The sequence below is a fragment of the Pleurodeles waltl genome, chromosome 5, assembly GCF_031143425.1.
Source record: "Pleurodeles waltl isolate 20211129_DDA chromosome 5, aPleWal1.hap1.20221129, whole genome shotgun sequence".
Lineage (NCBI taxonomy): Eukaryota > Metazoa > Chordata > Amphibia > Caudata > Salamandridae > Pleurodeles > Pleurodeles waltl.
Genome location: NC_090444.1, coordinates 1766145572 through 1766166318, shown reverse-complemented (window position 1 = coordinate 1766166318; position 20747 = coordinate 1766145572). Strand labels below are relative to the sequence as shown.

The window sequence follows — 20747 nt, the reverse complement described above, 5'->3', positions numbered from 1 at the left end:
GACAATGGGTGGTGTATGTGGAATGCAGGCTTTTTCTGCAATGAATGAGCTGATTCATGTAGGCATTGGTTTTGGTCCAGCATTTGCTAGAGTAGATTGTTTTTTACTGACACAGATCTTGTCCACTAATTGCAGCCATCATGTTGCTTGAAATTGCCTTGGCCCTGGTGTTGGGGGCTCTCATCTACCATTACATGTTCCGGAAGAAGGAGGAAACGTTGGAAATGGAGGATGGATGGTGGGGAGAAGGGCAGGAACCAGAAACAGAAGAAGATAAAACCCTGCATCCCTTTAAAGTCGAAGCATCAGAAGAGATGTTAAAAGTAAGTTGTGACGCACAGCAAGATTACAAATCAAATTCTGTGAATGGCTCCTTAAAAACATCGAGTAGTGGAAACAAAGTTCCATCACCTTGATTTTTTTGTAACAAATACTTTACTAAACATTACCTCACACAACATCATGCCGCATGTATTATTGCACTTCCCACCTACATTGTTGATCTTTGTTTCACTGATACTGGCACATCCTAAATATAACTTTCTTTACAGTTCTACGAACGTGGCGAATTAATATTTATTGTAAACTGAGATCATCATTCTCTTTGACATAAGCCATGAATAGACATGAAAACGATATAATAAAATACCACTGGACGTCATCAGGGTCAGTTTTTATCCACTCCCAGCCCGCCCATGAAGCTGGGGTGGCACTTGGCATCTCAGCCAGCCATGGTTGTAGGAGGGCTCCCTAAGGGCATCCTTCTACCTTGTTCACAGCCATTGCCCCTCCTTCAGGTCTAGTTTCCATAACCAATCAAGGCTCTTGTTAAGAGTTGGCCATTATTGGATGCAATAATTATCGCTTCTTATAATAGCAACACAGAAGTGCTCAGTATTTACAAGGGGCTATCGCCAATGACGAGGTTTGGGGGAATAACATGCAGATATTAGCGCTAATATACTGAAAGCTACATGTTCCCATATTTGCCAGGCATTTACCCGCCATACTTATCCTCTGGCTTGACCTGCCAGTATTTATCACAAAACTCATAATTTTCGGTATGTGCAGCGACAGGAGTTTTTGCAGATAAAGGAATTGACCGGCCCACATGGGCCTTAGTGTTGTGTATTATTTGCACCGTCTCGAGCCCTTTGTTACTGTGGTGCAGCTCTAGCGTCCACCTAAACTAGGGTTTTAGATGAAGTGTGAAGGATGTCTAAGAAACAGTCGATGGGTTCAACCACTGTGCAAGGGGTGAAGTTCTGAAGTAATGCGCACTCTCACAAATTTGAAGTAGATGACTTTCAACCCTCAAGCCTGTTACCATCATACACTTAAAACAATTCCTTTTATTGAGTGTGTGAAATAGTAAACTCGGTGAACACTTCTTAAGCGGGGCTAGCCTAGTTGTAGCATCAGTCAATAATGTTTTCTGTTTTGATTATTAAATCCTTGGTTTAGATGTTTCTGAAGATACCCCTTCCCTGCACAATGTCTGCCCTTTTGCATTTCTTTCAAATATTGTTCATTTGAGGTCAGTATTTCCCCTTGCAGTAGGAGTAGGTTACTGCTCCATTTCTGAGGTTAAATAATTATTACTGGTTTGTTAGAGCGTTTCTGATTTGGCGATGGCTGTCATGACACATCTTGCTAAGTGGTAAAGCAAGGTGGTCTGTTTTAAGCTGGTAAGCTAGTTCTACCAGAAAAATACAGCTAAATTAGCTGACTTGTGTCAAGCGGCAGCAAACCTGGTTAGGAACATTGCTAGGTGATCCTTCATCGGGCCCTAGGGTTGCATATTTCAAGTCACATGTCACGGTTTGCCTTGGTTTAGGCCCCATTTGTCATGACCCCTCATGCTTGCTCAGATTACCTATTGAATTATTAAAAGGTAATGCCACATTTGTAACAACACGCAACTGAGTTCTTCCATTGAGCGCACCTGATTAATCGTCTCTCCGTGCTTCTAGCTATCCCTCAGGTCTGCACCATGCAGTCCATTCCTAGATCTGACAGTATGCACCCTAATGATTTCAGTGACCTTTATCCAGGCGTCTATGCACTGTTTTTTGGTGACTAAGTCTGTGGAGAGGAAAATCTGCTGTTGTCTGGGATAGAATAAGCCTTATGTTTGTGACATGGTGATTATAAAGGCAGCTCAAAGTAGGAAGAAAGATCAAAATTCGATTTACATCACTGGAAAATCTTTATGCTAAGCTACAATCTACCTAGTTACAATCTGGTGTTTGGGATTTGGAGGGTAACTCATTGGAAGGAGCATCACTTTCTAAATCAACGCAAGCTTCTCTCACTTAAAATTGCAAACTAGATTAAAACGGCGTGTGAGCCGGGCGAACAGGGAAGAAAAGACATCTAAAATAAAATTTTGATAAGCTAAAGGTTTGTAAGACATAATTTATAAGTCTGAGGAAATATATATTTCATGAACCTATAGGCAGCTGACATCAAACATCAAAACATTTGCACTTATTTCATGTACTGGCTTTACCACATGAAGGTGAACACATTTTAAAATCCCCTCTTGCAGAAGAAAAGTTAAAGAATGCTTCCAAAAAATGATAAAGGGGCGAGGCAGTTGCTTTAGGTACAGAACTGATTATCTTAGTTACTAAAATACTCAGTGATCCAAGGAGCCGTGATTGCCAATGTCTCCCGGGTGCACCCTGAGGTGAACTCCTTTTCTGGAGTTCAGTCTCCTGTAAAGTATTTCTATCAGTTGTGATACCCTCTTAAGTGTAGAAGGCGAAGCACGCAAACGGCGTGCCATCCTTCAACATTTTGTTACACAGGGTGGACATCCGTCAAATAGAGCAGGCCTTCTGACTGAGAGGACTGCAAAAATCTTCTCTTCAGAAAAACACTAAAAATGTTCCATCAGAAAAAAATGCTTGGAAGAGCAGGACAATGTCCTTGGGTTTACACGCCTCCCCAATTCGCTTTCCCACCATAAATGAATACTGAAAACTACTCCATAAATGTTGAGGAAATCATGCTGGTAGAGTTTGGTCGTTCCCAAAACATATTCACATCTTCAGAAGGAATGGGCTAAGGGATTTTTCCACAGTGAAAAATAATCTCCATATAGAGAAAATAACTAGGAAAAATCTAAATCTGTTTACCACCCGCTTGTAAAGTGCGGCAGTAGGACTACAAAAGAATGACCATGTCTGGAACGCCATACTTTCTGTACCTCTCCAGAGAGAATTCTTAATCCTCAAAAATACATAAATATACAATTTGCAGATGTGCTCCTTTTTTATAGAAACCTGTTTCTGGATGATGGGCGGGATTGAGCAACTTCACCCATCCATTTCTCCTTTAATATCTCTTGTCTTGCGTTTTATCCAGGATCTCTTCGCACGACTTGACCAGACCAGATGGACCGCCCCGCTGGAGGACAGCCGCTTCCACTACGGGTTCAACTTGACCTACCTCCAAAAAGTGGTTTCACATTGGCGGAATCAGTACAGCTGGCATAAACAAGTGGAAATTCTCAACAAGTACCCCCATTTTAAAACAAAAATAGAGGGTATGTCTCACACACTAACAGTGCGATTAAAACAGAATCGCCAACATTTTGCTTAGTAGTTCCAGTTGCTGGATGAATCACTCAGTTTCCATTTAATATGGAAAACTTCTTCTGTTCAGAGGTAATTGATCAGGAAAACAGTGACTGGAGTAGAACTTAAACCTGTGTCTTACACTTGCCAGACACTAATACGGAGTTCTTCACCGAGAACCCTGACTTCCACATATCTGTGAGTCATTCTGGGTGGGTTTTAGTGACCAGCAGAAAGCAGGTGGGTCCATAGCTCTGTGAGGTGCTCAAAAGGTCGTGTGGATGCTTTAGAAAAGTAGTAAGAATTATTAAAAATGAAATAGCCAGAAAGTGATCATCGGTGTTATGACCAATCAGTACTATTTGTGTAAGGCACTAGATTTGGAGAGAAGTTTCTTAGAGGTAGATGGACTGAGTGACAGTCATATTTTATGTGTAACTGTGATCAATTAGGGCCAGAGTTTCAGGCTCAATCCTTCCAAGGTATTGTATTGTATTATATATGTGTTTTTTATAGCACTTCTATACTGCTGTTAGGCTTAAAGTGCTCTGTCGATTTTCGAGTAAGCAGCCACTCCTTGTGTATAATTTATATAGCACTTTGTAGTCCTGACAAGATCAATAGAAGTGTTGATCCTATCAGGACTTAAATCAGGGGTCGTGTTATGATCAGTGGTGTGTGCACTTGCTTTTTGCACCCCTGGGCCACTTTGGCATTGCAGAAAGGGATGCAGATTTCTCTGTTCCTCCTTCTGTAAAACAGATCTCACCAGGGCTAAATGTGCGCCGACACAATCTCAAGGTGGCATTGCCTCATGCGCCAGGGCTGTGATCCCATGCAAATGAGCACTTCCTTAGAAATTTGAGCTCGCGCTATAGTAAAGATGCACAGGCAGATTCAAGAATGCCATCAAGACGCACAATGATTGTGCATCTTGGAGGCAGCACTGGAAAGCAGGTCCCAAGGACCTCCTCCAGGCGTTCCCTTGCTGGCGGGTGCAGTCACTGACTGCGCATGCCTGGAGGAGAGCTCTAGCTCCTTTTGAAAGCTAGGCCTGATGCTGTCTGCACAGTGCAAGGCAGCCTGTCCACCTCTCCCTACTGTGCTGTCCCCAATGCAGGCCTGGGATACAGAACTCCATACAGAGCAATGAGGAGACTTTTAAAAAAGAAATCTGGCGTCCTCAGTAGTACGCCTGGCAGCGTTCGGCTCTAGCATGCTACCATGTATGTAACTGAATAGAAAATGAAAGGATAAGTATGCTCAGGAGAAAGCATCAACCTATCAGCCCTTAAGTAGTATCCAAGGCCTGAGTGATGATGCCATTAAAGTCACGTGCATAGCATTAAGAGGAACATTTTTGTCTGATGTGATCATGACTCAAATATTCAGTTTTAGTATCTCTCACCTTTCTTGTTTTTCTATTTTCACAGGCATTGATATCCATTTCATCCATGTGAAACCATCTAACCTACCTGCGGGACGCACTGCTAAGCCGCTGCTGATGGTCCATGGATGGCCAGGCTCATTCTACGAGTTTTACAGAATTATCCCTCTCCTGACGGATCCATCCAGCCATGGCCTGAGCGATGAGCACATCTTTGAGGTCATCTGTCCATCCATTCCTGGCTACGGCTTCTCAGAAGCCCCTCACAAGAAAGGTAGCACCTTCAAATGGAAATTGCTAATCACTAACAGGAACCTCAGGGCAAGGCCGCACATTCTGATTGGCCATTTAAAGTCACCTAGAATTAGGACATAGTCACAAAGGAAGGGCTAGAGGGGGCATCCAGTGCAGATAAACAAACAGTTCTGTTTGCCCAGTTCTGCATCTCAAACAATTGCTAACAGTAAGCATTCCAGAACATATGTTTGTTTAAGTCAGCTGGACTTTTAAGATCTATCGTCACACAATATGGTTCCTTTAGATCTTTTAAACAATAAAGAATTAGGCTTAAGAAGCAAGCTGAGTCACCGATTGGAGGCATTGCAAGTTTCTCCAAAGTTGCAAAGATATCTTTTAGTTTGTTTGACTCATATTGTTAGAGACAAATATGCACATTTTAGATGTCTTTATGCTGGTAAACAACGTTTAAGTGCGTGGAGTTACTGAAATGGTGCGCATTATTGCATATTATATGGTATTAAATTAGTGATAATAGATGAGTCGATGGTTCATATCTTATGCCTTTGTCCAGAATTACTTGGACCACCAAGGCTGTCTCTACAATGTATAATACATATTGTATTATATTTCAAGGATCATATCAATTTTGTTTACTTGGAATAACTTATAATGGTGAAAAAGGCACCAAACGTATGGATGCTTTAAATTATACTCTTGATCAACAAATTACAGTAGTGATTAAGCGAGTAGTCGAGGTTAAGAGTGGAGATTTGAACTCCATTTTATAGGGATGTTTTGCCTTTTTATTATGGTTCTACTATTGAATATATTGCCATCTGTAGTGTTATTCTATATGGTAAAGCCAACCAAGTTCACTTCCTTAGACAAAAGAAGTGGGGGTTCTCATATTTTGAATGGCTTGTTCAATTGTCCTGACATTGGTGCTTGGTAAGGAACAGCAGCGGGTCTTACAGATAGATTGGTCAGTTCAACCCACCTGATTTTAGACCACAAGGAAGGATGGCGCAAGTGTCTTACAGCTCTGTTGATCGGTTAATCTCTGCTGACCTCGCTTAATTAGATTTGTTAAATTGCTGGTAACACCCAACTCTGCATGAAAATGAAAGAACAAATGAGTGAGCTTGTGGCTGGTGTTCAATTTATTTGTTAATCATATTCTTGAATAAGAAATAAAGCAAGCCAAAAAGCCTTGTATTAAATAACATTGACTAAACTAGGAAGGAAATATATAAACTTCCATATATCAGACTATTAGGGTCAAAGGAGTAGTCTTATTGGAGTTGACAATCACATTGTATAACTTTTTTTTACACTTGGCATATAACACAGGCCAGCGTCTTGTGGTGGTGTTCATAAACCTGTACGGAAATATAGAAATTCCTCTCTTTCAAGAAAATATTATCACTAAACACTAATGCTGTGTCCTACGCCCCGCAATGGTCAATGACCAACATGCAGCACTCAACTCTTTTTGCTCCACAGTGCATGCAAAAATGAGTAATTTGCAAATGAGTCATCGGACATCAAGGGAAGTAGTGTTGGAAGACACAGTCGCAAGAAGATGTGGTGACCCTGTAGCCCTCCTTTCCGACCTCAGTGACAACATCACAGAGGCAAAGGCGTCCCTCCGCCTACAAGGCCTCCAACAGAAGAACTGGTTTATCTTGATTCATGGCTATAGCGCTTCTGACTCGATGGACAGCAGAATGAACAGGTCTACCCCAGTAAACATAGTACAATAGTCATTTATAGTGAATGGATCAGGACCAGCCTGCTGGGCTGCAAACAATGTATTCAAAATAATTACCAGAGAAAGGCAGTGGGGGCACAACAGAGGATTTGGTGAGGCGGAGTGCTTACACGCTTAAACACACAATACAAAATGTAGGTGTTCAACAATAGTTCAGGACGTTATAAACATTATGCATGTGACGACATCTTCACATATACGATCATATTTTAAGATAACCACAGAAAGGCAGTTAAAAAAAATATCCTAGTTGACGCGCCAAGCCCCACTGATTTTAAAATGTGGGGTCTTATTTCAGGACGGTGGTGACACATCATTCAGGTATCAACTCTAAGAGCACAAAGGAGTTGCACGGAGAAGGTGAAATCCCCTATAAAATCAACATGCAGATAAAATTAGGTCGAACTTGCTCAAAAAAATAGTCTAGCTAGATTGATCATTGTGAATTTAATCACCACCATGTGGATTCTAATTTGTGAGGTTCTAGAGACGTGGCTGAAGTCACCATCAGTTAGTGGAAAACGATGCTGCCCGACATGATGTGGGTGGCTGCCTTGACCCTTGAACAACTCGGGCACTCTACCATCCCCAACCTCAAGGCTGCAGCATCACCTGACTAGAATGCAGGTGATACAGAAAGGGACAGACAAGAGCCCAAGCATGCTTCTGCAATGCTTCCAGGATCTGGAGCCCCATCCCTAGAGAGACCTTGGGAGATGCATCCCTTCTCCAGTTCCTCCAGGAGCTGAGACCCCATCACTTCAAGCTATATCCCGTCCTTGGGATGCCACACCACATGAAGGAGTTGCTGCCCCCACCCACCGCTCTTTCAGTGACCTTATTGCCCTGACCCACCCGTTATGTTCACCCCAGTACCCTCCCCTCTTCTCTGTAAATTCCCTCCATTGGTGCTGTATTCTCTGCTCCTTCTTCTTCGACTGCAGTCTAGTGTGAAACTTCTAAAACTTTCTGGGTCACAAATATACGTACATGTACATCTGATCACAAAGTGCTGCGTATGCCTGTAGGATTGTTGAAGTAGGCCCTGGAACGCAAGGACTCCCATGGCGAGGGGCGTCATTAAACTCTAACATCAGCAGCTCGATTAGGAGTGGGCATCACTGGGGAATGGGAATTATGTGCAACATAAATCAGTTAAGTTGGTGTTTCATGGCTTCTTTGACTTTGATCAGCGAATCTGGTCTCCAAGAAATTCATAAATACGCCCTCTTGCAGTGGAAGGAATGATTGAAGGGAAGGAGGGAGGGTTGGAGAGATGGAGATGGTATGAATGCAGAGGTGGGTGACTGAAGAAAAGGATGGATGGAGAGAAGGATTGAGATGATGAATGGACTTGGAGATAAATGGATGAGAGAAGGATGGATGGATGAAGAAAAGGAGGAAAGGCTGGTGTAGAGAAGGATGTATGATGGCTGGATGGAAAGAAGTCTGAATGGAGAGAAGAGTGATTATGGAAGGAAGCAAGGAAAGTAAGATGGGTGGATGGAGGGAAGGGGTGTGAAGGTTGGAGGCTGGCAAGAGAAACAGATGACGGATTAAAAAGGACAAAGGAGGATGGCTAAAAGAAAGACGGGGATAAGGATAGGTTGATTGGATAGAAAGACAGAAAGATGGACGGAAAAGTACATAAAGGGTGAAAAGGAGAAAATAAAGAAAGATCAGAAAAGTTATATAGAGGGACAGAGAGCGAAGGAAGGGCAAAGACTGAAGGATAGAGAAAAGGCAGTTTGAGAATTTCAGAATCCCCCCGAGCAAACTCCCAAACACCTGCCAGGGCCTCTTCCCTCATTTGTCCTTCCAGAGGTATTTGGGATATGGTCAAAGTGTGGGTATCTTATGTTTCTGGCTGCGTGTTTGCATATGGCGGCCCATAGCCTGTTCTAAAGGTCCCATTAGTGTGGTCCATGATGCTGAAAAAAAGCCACCACACCTAAAGTGCAGTGATGTCAGATTATGTCTGGCGAACAGTGCTGTTCTTCACTGAATTCGAGCCAGGATTTAGCCCAACCCATGTTTGATTTCTCAGTGCGCCTGCCTAGAAGTCCATCCTGATCCTGTCAGTCTAATTCGCTACAGTAGCGCAGTCGGTTGATTAATGAGTGAATGTTTCTTCTTTTTCCAGGATGTGATTCCGTGGCTGTGGGCCGCATGTTCTACAAACTGATGATGAGGCTGGGATTTCGTGAATTTTATACTCAAGGCGGAGACTGGGGGTCCTTGATCTGCACCAACATTTCCCAGCTGGCCCCCAGGTAAGGAACTGATTTTTTTCCCTATGGTGACAGCAGTCAATTCACAAATGAATAATAAATGTTTTACTGTTCAAGGTTGCTGTTTTACCACAGCACAACAAAGACCACTGTTACCTAATAGCACTTGGGATCTTGCGGAAGTTTGCCTTCAAAGTGCATGTGTGGCATTATTCATCTTCTCATGAAACCGAACCGTGGAAGCCGAACACAAGCCCTGATCCTGTATATTTATCCCCTAGTATGAATCCCTTCCGGGTACCAACACCTGGGGTATCTATCTGTTAAGCTCAGGCAATTGGTTTTCAAAAATGAGCTTTATTGAATACCACCAACCCACAGCAAATATAAACGCGTCCACTCTCACCAACCGTCCAGGCTCTCTCCACAAAGATCCAATGACCTCATCTGGAACCTGGATGACACATGGATTCCAGACAGTGATCAACATTCCTAAACATCCAACATTCCTAGGCATCCACAACACATCCCCTTTACATACATCAAAATATAATTAATAAAGAAAGATAAAAAAATATAACACTTAACAAAACAGTGTGAAGAAACTCAGAAATATCTACAATACACAGAGGAGTATAATAAAAGATACAAATTAGCAGGTTACATAATCTTTCAACCACACTCGTTTAAAACGAATTCTGGAAGGAGCTTTGATGCATGGTGTTGCCTTAGACCTACTTAAGAGATGATCTTCCTCAGGGTCTGTGGAATCCGCCATCCGGTTATTCCATTTCACTAATCTAGACATGCTCCACACATCTCCGTTACCAAGGACAACCACATTCTTCCTAACTTCCTTGATGCAGAAAGGGCCTTTGAAACTTGACTTGCCCTTGGTTCTGAACCCGGGATCTTTCAGCAACACCAAGTCACCAACCTTCCATTTAACATCAGAAACACCATATTTATGATCATATCGCAATTTGTACTTAGTCTGGTAATTTTGCCTACGATCGGATGCCTTACTAAGTTTCTCTTGGTCAAAATCTCCTTGACTAAACCTATTTCTAAACCAAGCAGGGAACATTTTGGTACACCCAGATCTTCCCCTCATGTACTCAAAAGGGGCGATGCCAGAGATGCTATTAGGGGTATTACGATATGCCCACCACTGTCCCTTAGAAGATCCGCCAGAGAAACTCTGGTTTCAATTGCTTCCTGGACACAGGATTTTACCAATCTGTTCATGCGCTCAGCAAGGCCATTTGCTTGAGGAGAATATAAGGCCGTTCTCAAATGCACAACGGCTAGGGAATCCAAAAAAAACTTCATTTCCTGAGAAGTTAACTGTACACCGTTATCTGTGATTAAGTGACTAGGTACACCTTCCCGGGAAAATTCTTCCCTTAAGAACTCAATCACAGTTCTGGTGTCTACAAAATTCACACACTTAGTCACCACCCACTTCGAGGTATAATCCACTAAGAGCATGACATAACGTTCATTAGCAGGTAGGAGATGGAATGGACCCATAAAGTCAAGTCCTAACTTCACCCATGGTTTCTCTGGAGCTTTCACCACCACTTTGCTTTTGTCATTCCGTGCACAGGTCACACAATCTTTCACCACCGCTTCAACATCCCGGTCTAAACCTGGCCACCAATATACTGTTCTTAACCTTGATTTAGTCAAATTCCTGCCTAAATGGCCTTCATGAGCCAAATTGACAATCTTTCCCCTCAGACTAATAGGAGGTATGGACTTAGTACCACGGAATAATTCACCTCCACTCAAAGACAGTTCATCTCTCACATTCCAATACCCCTTTAAAGAATCTGAAATGTTTTTGTACTCTGGCCAACCTCCCACAACGAACTCTATAAGATCATGTCTGTCAAAATCCTGAGTGGTTGCAGCTTTCCATTCATCTTCACCAACAGCCATCTCCCTCACCCAGTTAACTTCTCCCTCCTCTTCAGACTCATCGTCACTATCAATCGATGTTCGAGACAAGAAATCTGCGACCAAATTCTTGGGCCCGGGCACATATTCAACAGCGAAATTATATTCCATTAATCCTTCAACCCATCTTTTTATCCTTGGTGTCAATTCTTCCCCTTTCTTGGAAGAAAATATTTGAACAAGGGGCCTGTGATCCGTTCTTACAATAAAAGGTAAGCCCCACAAGTAAAATCTGAAATGCTTAACTGCCCACATGCAAGCGAGTGCCTCTCTTTCAATAACAGAATACTGTTGTTCAGCCCCTTTGAGAGATCGGGACGCAAAGGCAATCACCTTATCCTCTTGGTTAACTCTTTGGATCAAAACCGCTCCCAGCCCCCTGATACTGGCATCTGTGTACAAGAAGGTCTTGGCATGTGTATCAAAATGACCTAAAGTGGGCATCTTCCCAATACAATCCTTCACAAAAGTGAAAGCCGCTGCACACTCATCTGACCAAATAAATTCACACCCTTTCTTCAAGAGGGATCTCAGGGGTTGGGTCACACTCGAAAAGTTAGCAATAAATTTAGAGTAATACTCTGCTAGACCTAAAAAGGATCTTACCCCGTCCCTGTCTCTGGGTTGAGGTGCTCGTATAATGGAATCAACCAATTCCAACTTGGGTTTGATTCCTTCATTGGAAATAGTATGGCCCAGGTATGTTACCGAAGAAACCCTAAACTTGCATTTCTCCCTCTTTACAGTGAGACCTGAACAGGCTATCTTACTCAATACTTCTCTAAGAACCTTGTCATGTTCCTCTACAGTACTGCCATGGACTAAGATATCGTCTTGGAAAAATAATACTTTAGAGACTTCACCTAAGATCTTCTTCATGATCCGTTGGAAACAGGCAGCCGCGGAAGCCAACCCAAAGGGCATTCTTAAAAATCGGTAGGCTCCCACAGGCGTCACAAATGACGTGAGGTGTCTGGAATCGGGATGTAAAACGATTTGGTGATAGGCTGAGGATAGATCCAATACACTAAACACCTTCGAGCCACCCAAACCAGACAACTCTTCAGAAATGTTGGGTAAAGGTTGACGATCAACCCATATATGCCTGTTGAGATCTATAAGATCCACACACATGCAAATCTGTCTCCCATTGTCTTTCGGTGCTAGGACAATGGGAGCCAACCACTCAGACGATTCTATCTCTTCAATTACACCAGCGCACAGAAGCTTATTCAACTCTGCTCTGAGTGGTTCTATCATCAACTTAGGAACTCTCCTCACTTTGTGCACAGAAGGAATAGCACCTTTCTTCAGAATAATTTTGTGTTCAAAATTAATTAAACATCCTAATTTGTCACTAAACACCTGGGGGAATTCCTGGGGAACCTCACAATCGTTATTCTCAACATTCACTACCATAACTTGACAATCAGAGTTGGGGTCTAACTTAATCCCCATGTCACGCTGATGACGCCACCCTAGCAGATTATTTCCACGCCTTGCTACATAAACCTTCCCAACAGTGGTTTTGTCTTGAAATTGGATCTCCATAACTTTGTACCCAATTACTTCTATCTTAACACCACCATAACCGACCGGATTGATATCAGGTTTAATTAAAGAATAGAGGTCTTCCCCAAAAATTGCTCGCCAATTCTTGTCCCCCACCATGGTGTATGGAGATCCTGAGTCTGCTAAAACTGTAACTATTCTGCCGTCAAGTCTAATAGCACACTCAGGCATGACGACTGGCCCAACATCCACTACACCAACATCGTTCTCAACATGGTTAATCTCATGATCAATACACAAAATCATTTTGTTAGTGTTATCAGCAATGGAATCTACGTTACATTTGTCACTGTTGCAGACCCTAGCATAGTGGCCTTTTTTCCTGCATTTCCTACATAAAGAGTTCCTTGCAAAACAATTCGAACTGTTTGCCGTGTGTCCAGAGTTGCCACAGCGGTAACAACGCTGAAATTTGGTTTCTTTTCTTTTCTCCTGAGTCAGTACAGGTGCTTTGTTGTCGTTGCTGACCCTTAAAACTTCTTCTTGTGCTAAAAGCGCTTGTACGTTGGACAAATTGTCCTCTTCATGGTTATTCATTTCCTTAATCCAATTGCTAGTACTTTCCATTCCTTCAACAATTGCAATGGCTTCTTTCAAATCAGGGTTCCTCGTCAACAACTTCTCTTGAACCCTCTTATTGTTTGTACAGCGCACTAACTGGTCGCGAATGAGGGAATCTGTGATATCGCCAAAGTCACAAGTACGTGCTAACGTGCGTAATGCAGCAACAAAATTTCCCACACTCTCAGATTTTCCTTGGGATCTTGCAAAAAATTTGTGCCTTTCCAAAACAATATTGAGCTTGGATTCAAAATGTGAAGCCAACATCGCTACTGACATTTCATAAATATCTCTGGGTTCCCCCTCAGCTCCCCCTACAGGTAGGGTTTCAAGACTATCATAAATGTTTCTGCCTTCAATTCCCAAATTGTGCAATAAAATAGCCTGTTTTCTAGCTGGGGAGAATTTTCCCCCCCCAACAGCCAATAGGTAAGAGTCAAAAAGATTCTTCCAATGTTTCCAAGGAAGAATGGGGTCCCCCTTATCAGATAAAAAGGGGGGCGGTTGAGACAACATGGGAGTAGCCATTCTAAGCTCTCTATACAGCACAATTGACAATAAATACCTAAAACAAGGTGAATAAGTGTGAGTAACAGCAAGATATGAACAAAATACTGGCAAAATATGAGTAAGTATACTAGTGTATCTGAACGTGTTTGGAAAAACAAAATTCAGTATTGCAATGTTCAAAACATCTTCGAAATTTAACTTCTCATGGAATCCAAATACAGTTAATGGTCTAATGTTCCAAAATGCACCTCGCGGAGCCTGCGCGCCTCCCGTTTCCAGGGAGAAGAGACGCGTCGCGAAGGCTGCATGGGCCACTTTAACACTCCTCGTGCTGAGAACGAAACTGGTTGCTTCTCGAGGCACGCGCCTTCCGTTGCCAGGGAGAGAAGACGCGTCACTATGGCTACGCGTACAGTTCCTCGCGCACCTCGCGCGCAGGAAACTGTCAGAGGAGCCGTTGAAAGGCTCGCGCACCAAAGAGGAGAAAAACGTAACCGGGACAAAAAAAAAATCAACCCGATAAAACAAATCTCCACCAGCGCGGGATACAAAACGTGCGCTGCACTCCTCCACGCAAACCAGCAGAAGCCTCAGCACGCAAAAACTCCACCACGGCAGGGTGTTGTCAACATCCGCTGCGGCACCTCCAGAACGCCACCACTCCGGCTCCCAAATCCAACATCTCCAAGCCAGGAACCACAGGTGGGCCGATCCCGATGAGGAGCAACAGAAGATCCCTCAGGTAGGAAATCCGTGGGTCCTGGGTTGGTGGTGACACCCTTGTCGCCAGTGTTAAGCTCAGGCAATTGGTTTTCAAAAATGAGCTTTATTGAATACCACCAACCCACAGCAAATATAAACACGTCCACTCTCACCAACCGTCCAGGCTCTCTCCACAAAGATCCAATGACCTCATCTGGAACCTGGATGACACATGGATTCCAGACAGTGATCAACATTCCTAAACATCCAACATTCCTAGGCATCCACAACACTATCCCTTCCAGGTACCAACACCTGGGGTATCTATCCCTTCCAGGTACCAACACCTGGGGTATCTATCCTTCCAGGTACCAACACCTGGGGTATGGGATCCTTCCACGTACCAATACCTGGTGTATGAAGCACCCCTCTATATCTGTATCAGCTGGCTTCTAATGGTGTGTCACTATGGTGGTCATCACGCTGTAAACAAGGGCCACGCTTTTGCTGGCTTCTGGGATATGACCGTGTCATGAGTATGTGCAATCGACCACGGCTGCTGAGACATCCTTCTGAGCTAACGTGACCTTTTTAAACTGAGACTCTGCCTGTAGACACTTTTCTAAGTTTAAAAATGTTTAACTTTTTGTGTTAACTACTGCAAATTTCAGAATGCATAGAAAAATAAATCTTATTTGTAAATGCATTCTAATAGCAATGCGCCTAGTTAGTTGAGGCGACAGTTTGGTTTGGTGACTTAGGAGCAATGGAACTAAAGTCCGGTATTATTTAAAGAATTCAGGGTGTGACAATATTGTCATTTTTGTTATAGATCTTGTTCTAACATGGAATGCTTTGTAAGAGGCCCTTTGTTTAGGTTTAGGATCCACGTGTTATGCCATAGCTGCTGAAACGGTCTACTAATGGTCCTTGGTGGGTCAAGCCTTTTTAGTTCAGGTCTATGCAAATGAATGCCCGGATAACTTAATGATAATCTTCTTTATTTCTAGTCCTTTACTACTTGTTCCTGTCCCAGGCATTACTTAGTAGGTGAACCCCACCTCAAGAGAGGAACGTGTAACCCTGAAGTTGAAAATGTGACTGCCCCACCCACCCAGCTGTGTGCTATCAAAGGGCCACGCTGGATCAACCAGAATGCTGATATATGTTGAGCTGTAGTTAATCCTAGTTCGTTTTAATGGGATAACAGGAGTTAGCTTAGCCTCTGGCTTGTAGACTCGTGCCCCGTCACCTAGTGACTTTTAACCTACTTAGCTTGCTCTGTCTTAGCCCATTTAATTATTTATTTCTTCTAAGATGGCTGCCTTGTTTATAGTTAGGCCACTTGTTATGAGTTACATTATCAGTGTCATCGCGCCAAGGCATCAAGATCAAGCACCAAAGACAAACAAACAGTAGGTGATCACACTTAGGGATTTTCCCTCTCTATACTTTAGAGGGATTGTTGATATTAATTGCCGTCCCAAGCATGCCTGTTATCTATTGTTTTGGAATACACCTACGTCAGGGGTCCTTGTAGATCTGTATAAATACATCACACTTTAGACAGATAATCAGAGGGATTCCGACCAGAGGGCATCGCCACCATCGCTGATAATGATGCTGAAGTCGTCTCGACGCTGACCCAGTCTTCGTGTCCCTGTGGAGTCTGAGATAGAGACCTCATTCCAAGGTAACGAGGGTTGGGGGCTCCTCTCATGGACACGGCTTTGGCAGATTAGGTTTAACGAACCCAGCTCTCCTTTAGGTAGGAGGTTAGGCCTATTCACATTGGGGTATTAGGGCATATTCCACCTCATATATCTTTTTCATGTATTGCAAAATGATGGGGGTGTTCGTAACAATGACTCTCGTCTTCACAATACTGTTACTTGCTATATTCATTATCCTAATCATTGCAGTCCATGCAACTTATCGCAAATTGCAGTTATGTTAAATAAAAACTATTATAACTTCACTGCATCTGTGTCATTGCCTGTGTTTGTATGAGACATAATATATCTGTGAGAAAAGGGTAATCTCCGTTTAACCATGGCATTTCCTGAGATATCTTATTTTTTAGTCCATGCGTAAACGGCTGCCATAAATCACCTTTTACTATTATGTTTCTGGTGAGGTGCTGCTAGTGAGCCGGTAAGGTTGGGACAACAGTTGCGACTTGTTGTAGGAAAGACGCAGTCGCCTACAAACAAAAGTACAGTCATCCTTTAACCAGCAGTCTTACCCAGAGCAAGAGTCCAAACTACAACATGGCGCCACCAACGATGGTATTTAGGCACTAATTTACGGATACCCCGACTATCACTGTCTCACAGACAAACAGATACCCTAAGTACCATTATACAGAGACGTCCGTGGTCTTTGGGAGAATCCTCCTCAGCTGAAAAGTTAACGCCCAATTAAGCTGTAGGTTGTTTGAGCTCGAACTCATAAAAGGAAAATACTTCCCCTATCTGGTGTTCCATTTCTCTAAACAGCTATGGCTGATACCATAGACATTCCTGAAAATGCTAGACATGCACTAACACAACATTTATTTAACGCATGGCTTTACAGATGAGGGCGGGGATGTTACTCTGATAATAGAAGCTACTGAAGCATACCAAACAGAAACATTTTACTATTGGGTCACCTTTCCTGAGGTTGACCAAAGAACGCACACATTTCACACATATGAAGTTGCGAACGTACCTTTACGGTACCAAGCATTCCAGTATCATGAAATATCGCTCACATACCAGGAACATCAGAACTGGTTTGAAGGCGCCCTACCACATGTATTACGAAGAGTGAGGTTAGGCCCCTTAAGTAATGATGGACCTACCTGGCCTATGTTCGCCACATATACACCTCACCCAGGCATACAGAATATGCCGATAACAGAATTACGAGTTTTATATAATGAATTAGTGGCATTATATGGACGCTTGGTTCAGTTTGTAATGCGAACATTGAACACAACACTAGCGTGTCCAGCACCGCCAGTAGCTGGTGGTTATCAATTGGCTACTGGGATTAATCCACAAACAGTGCATACTATTATGGGTAAAGTGCCCACGGAACGGGAAAAAATACCGTTCTGGATTGCCCAGAAAACGAATCAGCTGGAAGCTGCGTTTCCCCATACGGGACCACAGGAAAAACAGATTGCTCACTATGTGCTTGCCTTTTGGGATGCTTCCCTCAGTGGAAGACTGTGCCACATTGGGGTACAGTCTTTGCTGCCATATATACTACCACACATGGTACCCCGACACTTGCCAATTTACCGGAAGTGTTAAAACAAATACAAAATGAGCATGGGGCTGCACCAGCCCTGGATTTGGGGATGAAATTAATGCGTAACTTTGACGCCGTATCCTCAATTATACTAAGTAATATTAAAGGGGAAGCAGTAGCACTGGCAATATGCCAGTGTCTCCGGGAAACTCCAAACCAGGAACAAGAGAGACAGCTACCGAAAATAATTTCCGATATCTATGCTAGTATAGGACGGGATAGTTTGGGAGCTAAACCTAAAAAATTGGAGTACAAAGTACCACCCATAAGGAGGGTACGAAGCAGGCACAAGAGGGCTCTAAGAAGTGCTGGGACAAACAAAAAGATTTCAAAGAAAGAAGAAATAAGAGAGCTGATTCTCCACACCCGGAGAACTCCGAAAGGAGATATAATCTCAGAAATAGGGAGAACATTAAAACTACAGACAGATATACTGATTCACGTCCCTCTCGTTCCTTTCAGGACGCACCGGATAGACGTAGCGAGAGAGGCAAGAGAGAGATGACATTACCAGCTTTCTTCCTAACATGACCAAAACAACACCAACAAACAGACCAGTCAAATAGTAAGGTCTGGGACGAGGAAGAGTAGAACTTAGAATAATGAAGATTACAGAGACGTAAGTGGGGAATTACCACTTTCCCTCATCCCAGTCATCCTGTATGAGGAATACCAAATCCCCCAATCTGCGTGTATTAATCAATAACCAGAAATGTCATAACTTCAGCAAACTGTGACTTCAGTATGGATCAAGATTACTTTTCAACACAAAATCTACCAAGGATCCCACCCCAAAGTTCTTACCAGAATCCAACACTCCATATGGCGTGGCACAAGAAAGAAAATAAACCCCAAGAAGCAGCTCAAGAAAAGAATCAAAAAAATACCTGTAGGTAACCTAGCTCCAGAGCCCCGTGGCAGCCAGACAGCATAATGAAGCAATATAAAAGATCCTGATAAGGAAATCTTCAACAAGAAATGCCAGACTGTAGCAAAATAACCTCAGAAATGTAAACCGAGAAGATACTCAACCAAAGCCAAATTACCAAAGTTACTTAGCAAGGATTAGATCTTGTATGATAAGCCAAACCCAAGCTAAAAGTTAGTCAGTGCACCCCAAATGGGGATTGTTGACTCCATAGAGAGGAAAGGGCAGGATACAGGAACACAACGGCCTCCTTCCACGCAACACCAACAGTATGAGACAAAAACATTCCAAGATAAATAAGAACTCTTACCAAGGTATGTCCTCCAAGGTGTACAAGAGGCCAGACAGAGGGAAATCTAACAAGCCATACCAGAGCCTCAGTACATCAGAGTCGGAAACAAACAAAATTGCTGCAGAAGAACCCATGGATGACAAAAAGATATAGCCTTGAGAAATGCAAGGCGCAACGAGCAATGCAGCATCACCTCTGCAGAAGAGCAAATCCAGCCCAGAAGACCTGAAGCACTGAAACAAAGTTACATTGGAGGAATTGGCAGAAAGGGACTCTAAGATTCTTCCACTACCAGGTGGAGTAAGAGAGAAACCAGGCCCTCTGAACAAAGGACAAGTCTCTGTAATAGAAAAGGATAGCACACATATTGTATACTCAGCCCAACTAATACCACGCCCCATGTCATACAGGTGGCACCTACCTTAGGAGTGGCGATGGATATGAAAGAACTGAAAAGCCCAAGAGGCAGCTTTGACCTGTGAGGCCATAACAAACATTGCCAAGGGTCCCCAGCTTCTCCAGCACCCCAAGGATAGAGCCAGGAGAGTAGAGAAAGCAAAGGGACACAAGGGATTTTACAACATAGCCGACATAAACCAGGAAACTACATACTCACACATTAGCTGAGACACCAAACCAATGGAACAGCTGGGTAGTGGAGCAAGAGTTAGAAAGCAAAAGGCTCATTAACAACTATAATTGCAGTACAAAGGCAGTCAATAGAGATACTTCCTAAACCATAATGAAACCCTGCAGCATCAGCCAACTGACCACAACTTCACTACAAACATTTATGGCTCCAAGGAGAAGAAGGTCTGCCAAAGGGCTCAGAAGTGTTTCAGACACAGACCGACCTGAAACCATCCATTTTCTGAAAGATGAATGCCACACCCCAGTGATGTCTGATCATAACAAAACAGGATGGCATCAGAAGGAATGCTAAGTTTTCCAGGCAGAACCCAGGTACCACCCTGATTCTAATTGTGACTTACCCGGGAAACATCAGGGGCCAAGATCTAAAGCAAAAGCGTATTCAGCGATTTGCTGAGACAGGGAATAGGTGGATATTTATGCAACCACACCTTACATTGAATATGCCTACACTCCTAACCACCTCTATGGTGTTGATGGAGACCCGCCTAGGGTCACTACCAACTGACATACGAGAGGACCACCAGAAACTAGTGGAGGCCTCTGACCAGGAAAAGACACTGGCTGAGCTACAACCTCCGGTGACAGACCAGCAGGCCGCGATTCGGGATCTACGCACCAGGGCGCAGTGTTTTGAGACCCAAGCAGATGACGCGGGAAATCGTTCTCGAAGGACTAACATCTGAATATTGGGTCTCCGGGAGGAAGCGTAAGGACAGGATACCTTGTCTTTTCTTGAAAACTGGTTCGAAACATTTACACCATTCGTTTTCCCAGCCCGCTTGAAGGTCATCGCTAATGGGAAGAGTCTCTTCTTCACTGACCCTACCGGGGCCTGGGACTGGTTGGACCAGTTGGATGGTGGGAAAACCCTGCGTCGCCCTGGATCCCCCTCAGATGCGACACAACACCAACATTGATTGCTGCCCCTCTTACCCTAAAACACCCATGACCCGACCTCAAATCATTGGAGACCACAGAAAAGCCCCGGAGGCGGCGGCCATCTTGGGTTCTGCGGCGGCCTCCAGAGATGGGGACACTGAAGTGCACATCCTC

At 43.5% G+C, this 20747-nt stretch overlaps 1 protein-coding gene across 2 annotated transcripts in view; it reads left to right on the top strand.

Moving 5' to 3' along the window:
• The window catches only part of EPHX1 (epoxide hydrolase 1), a 162579-nt gene that overhangs the window by 111221 nt on the left and 30611 nt on the right, over positions 1–20747 (top strand). For both annotated transcript variants that reach the window (XM_069236188.1, XM_069236189.1), the window contains exons 3-6: positions 136–323; positions 3373–3553; positions 5018–5245; positions 9126–9255. In XM_069236188.1, the coding sequence (XP_069092289.1) occupies positions 141–323; positions 3373–3553; positions 5018–5245; positions 9126–9255 (722 nt within the window). In that variant the 5' untranslated portion in view covers positions 136–140. The remainder of the gene's footprint in view (positions 1–135; positions 324–3372; positions 3554–5017; positions 5246–9125; positions 9256–20747) is intronic.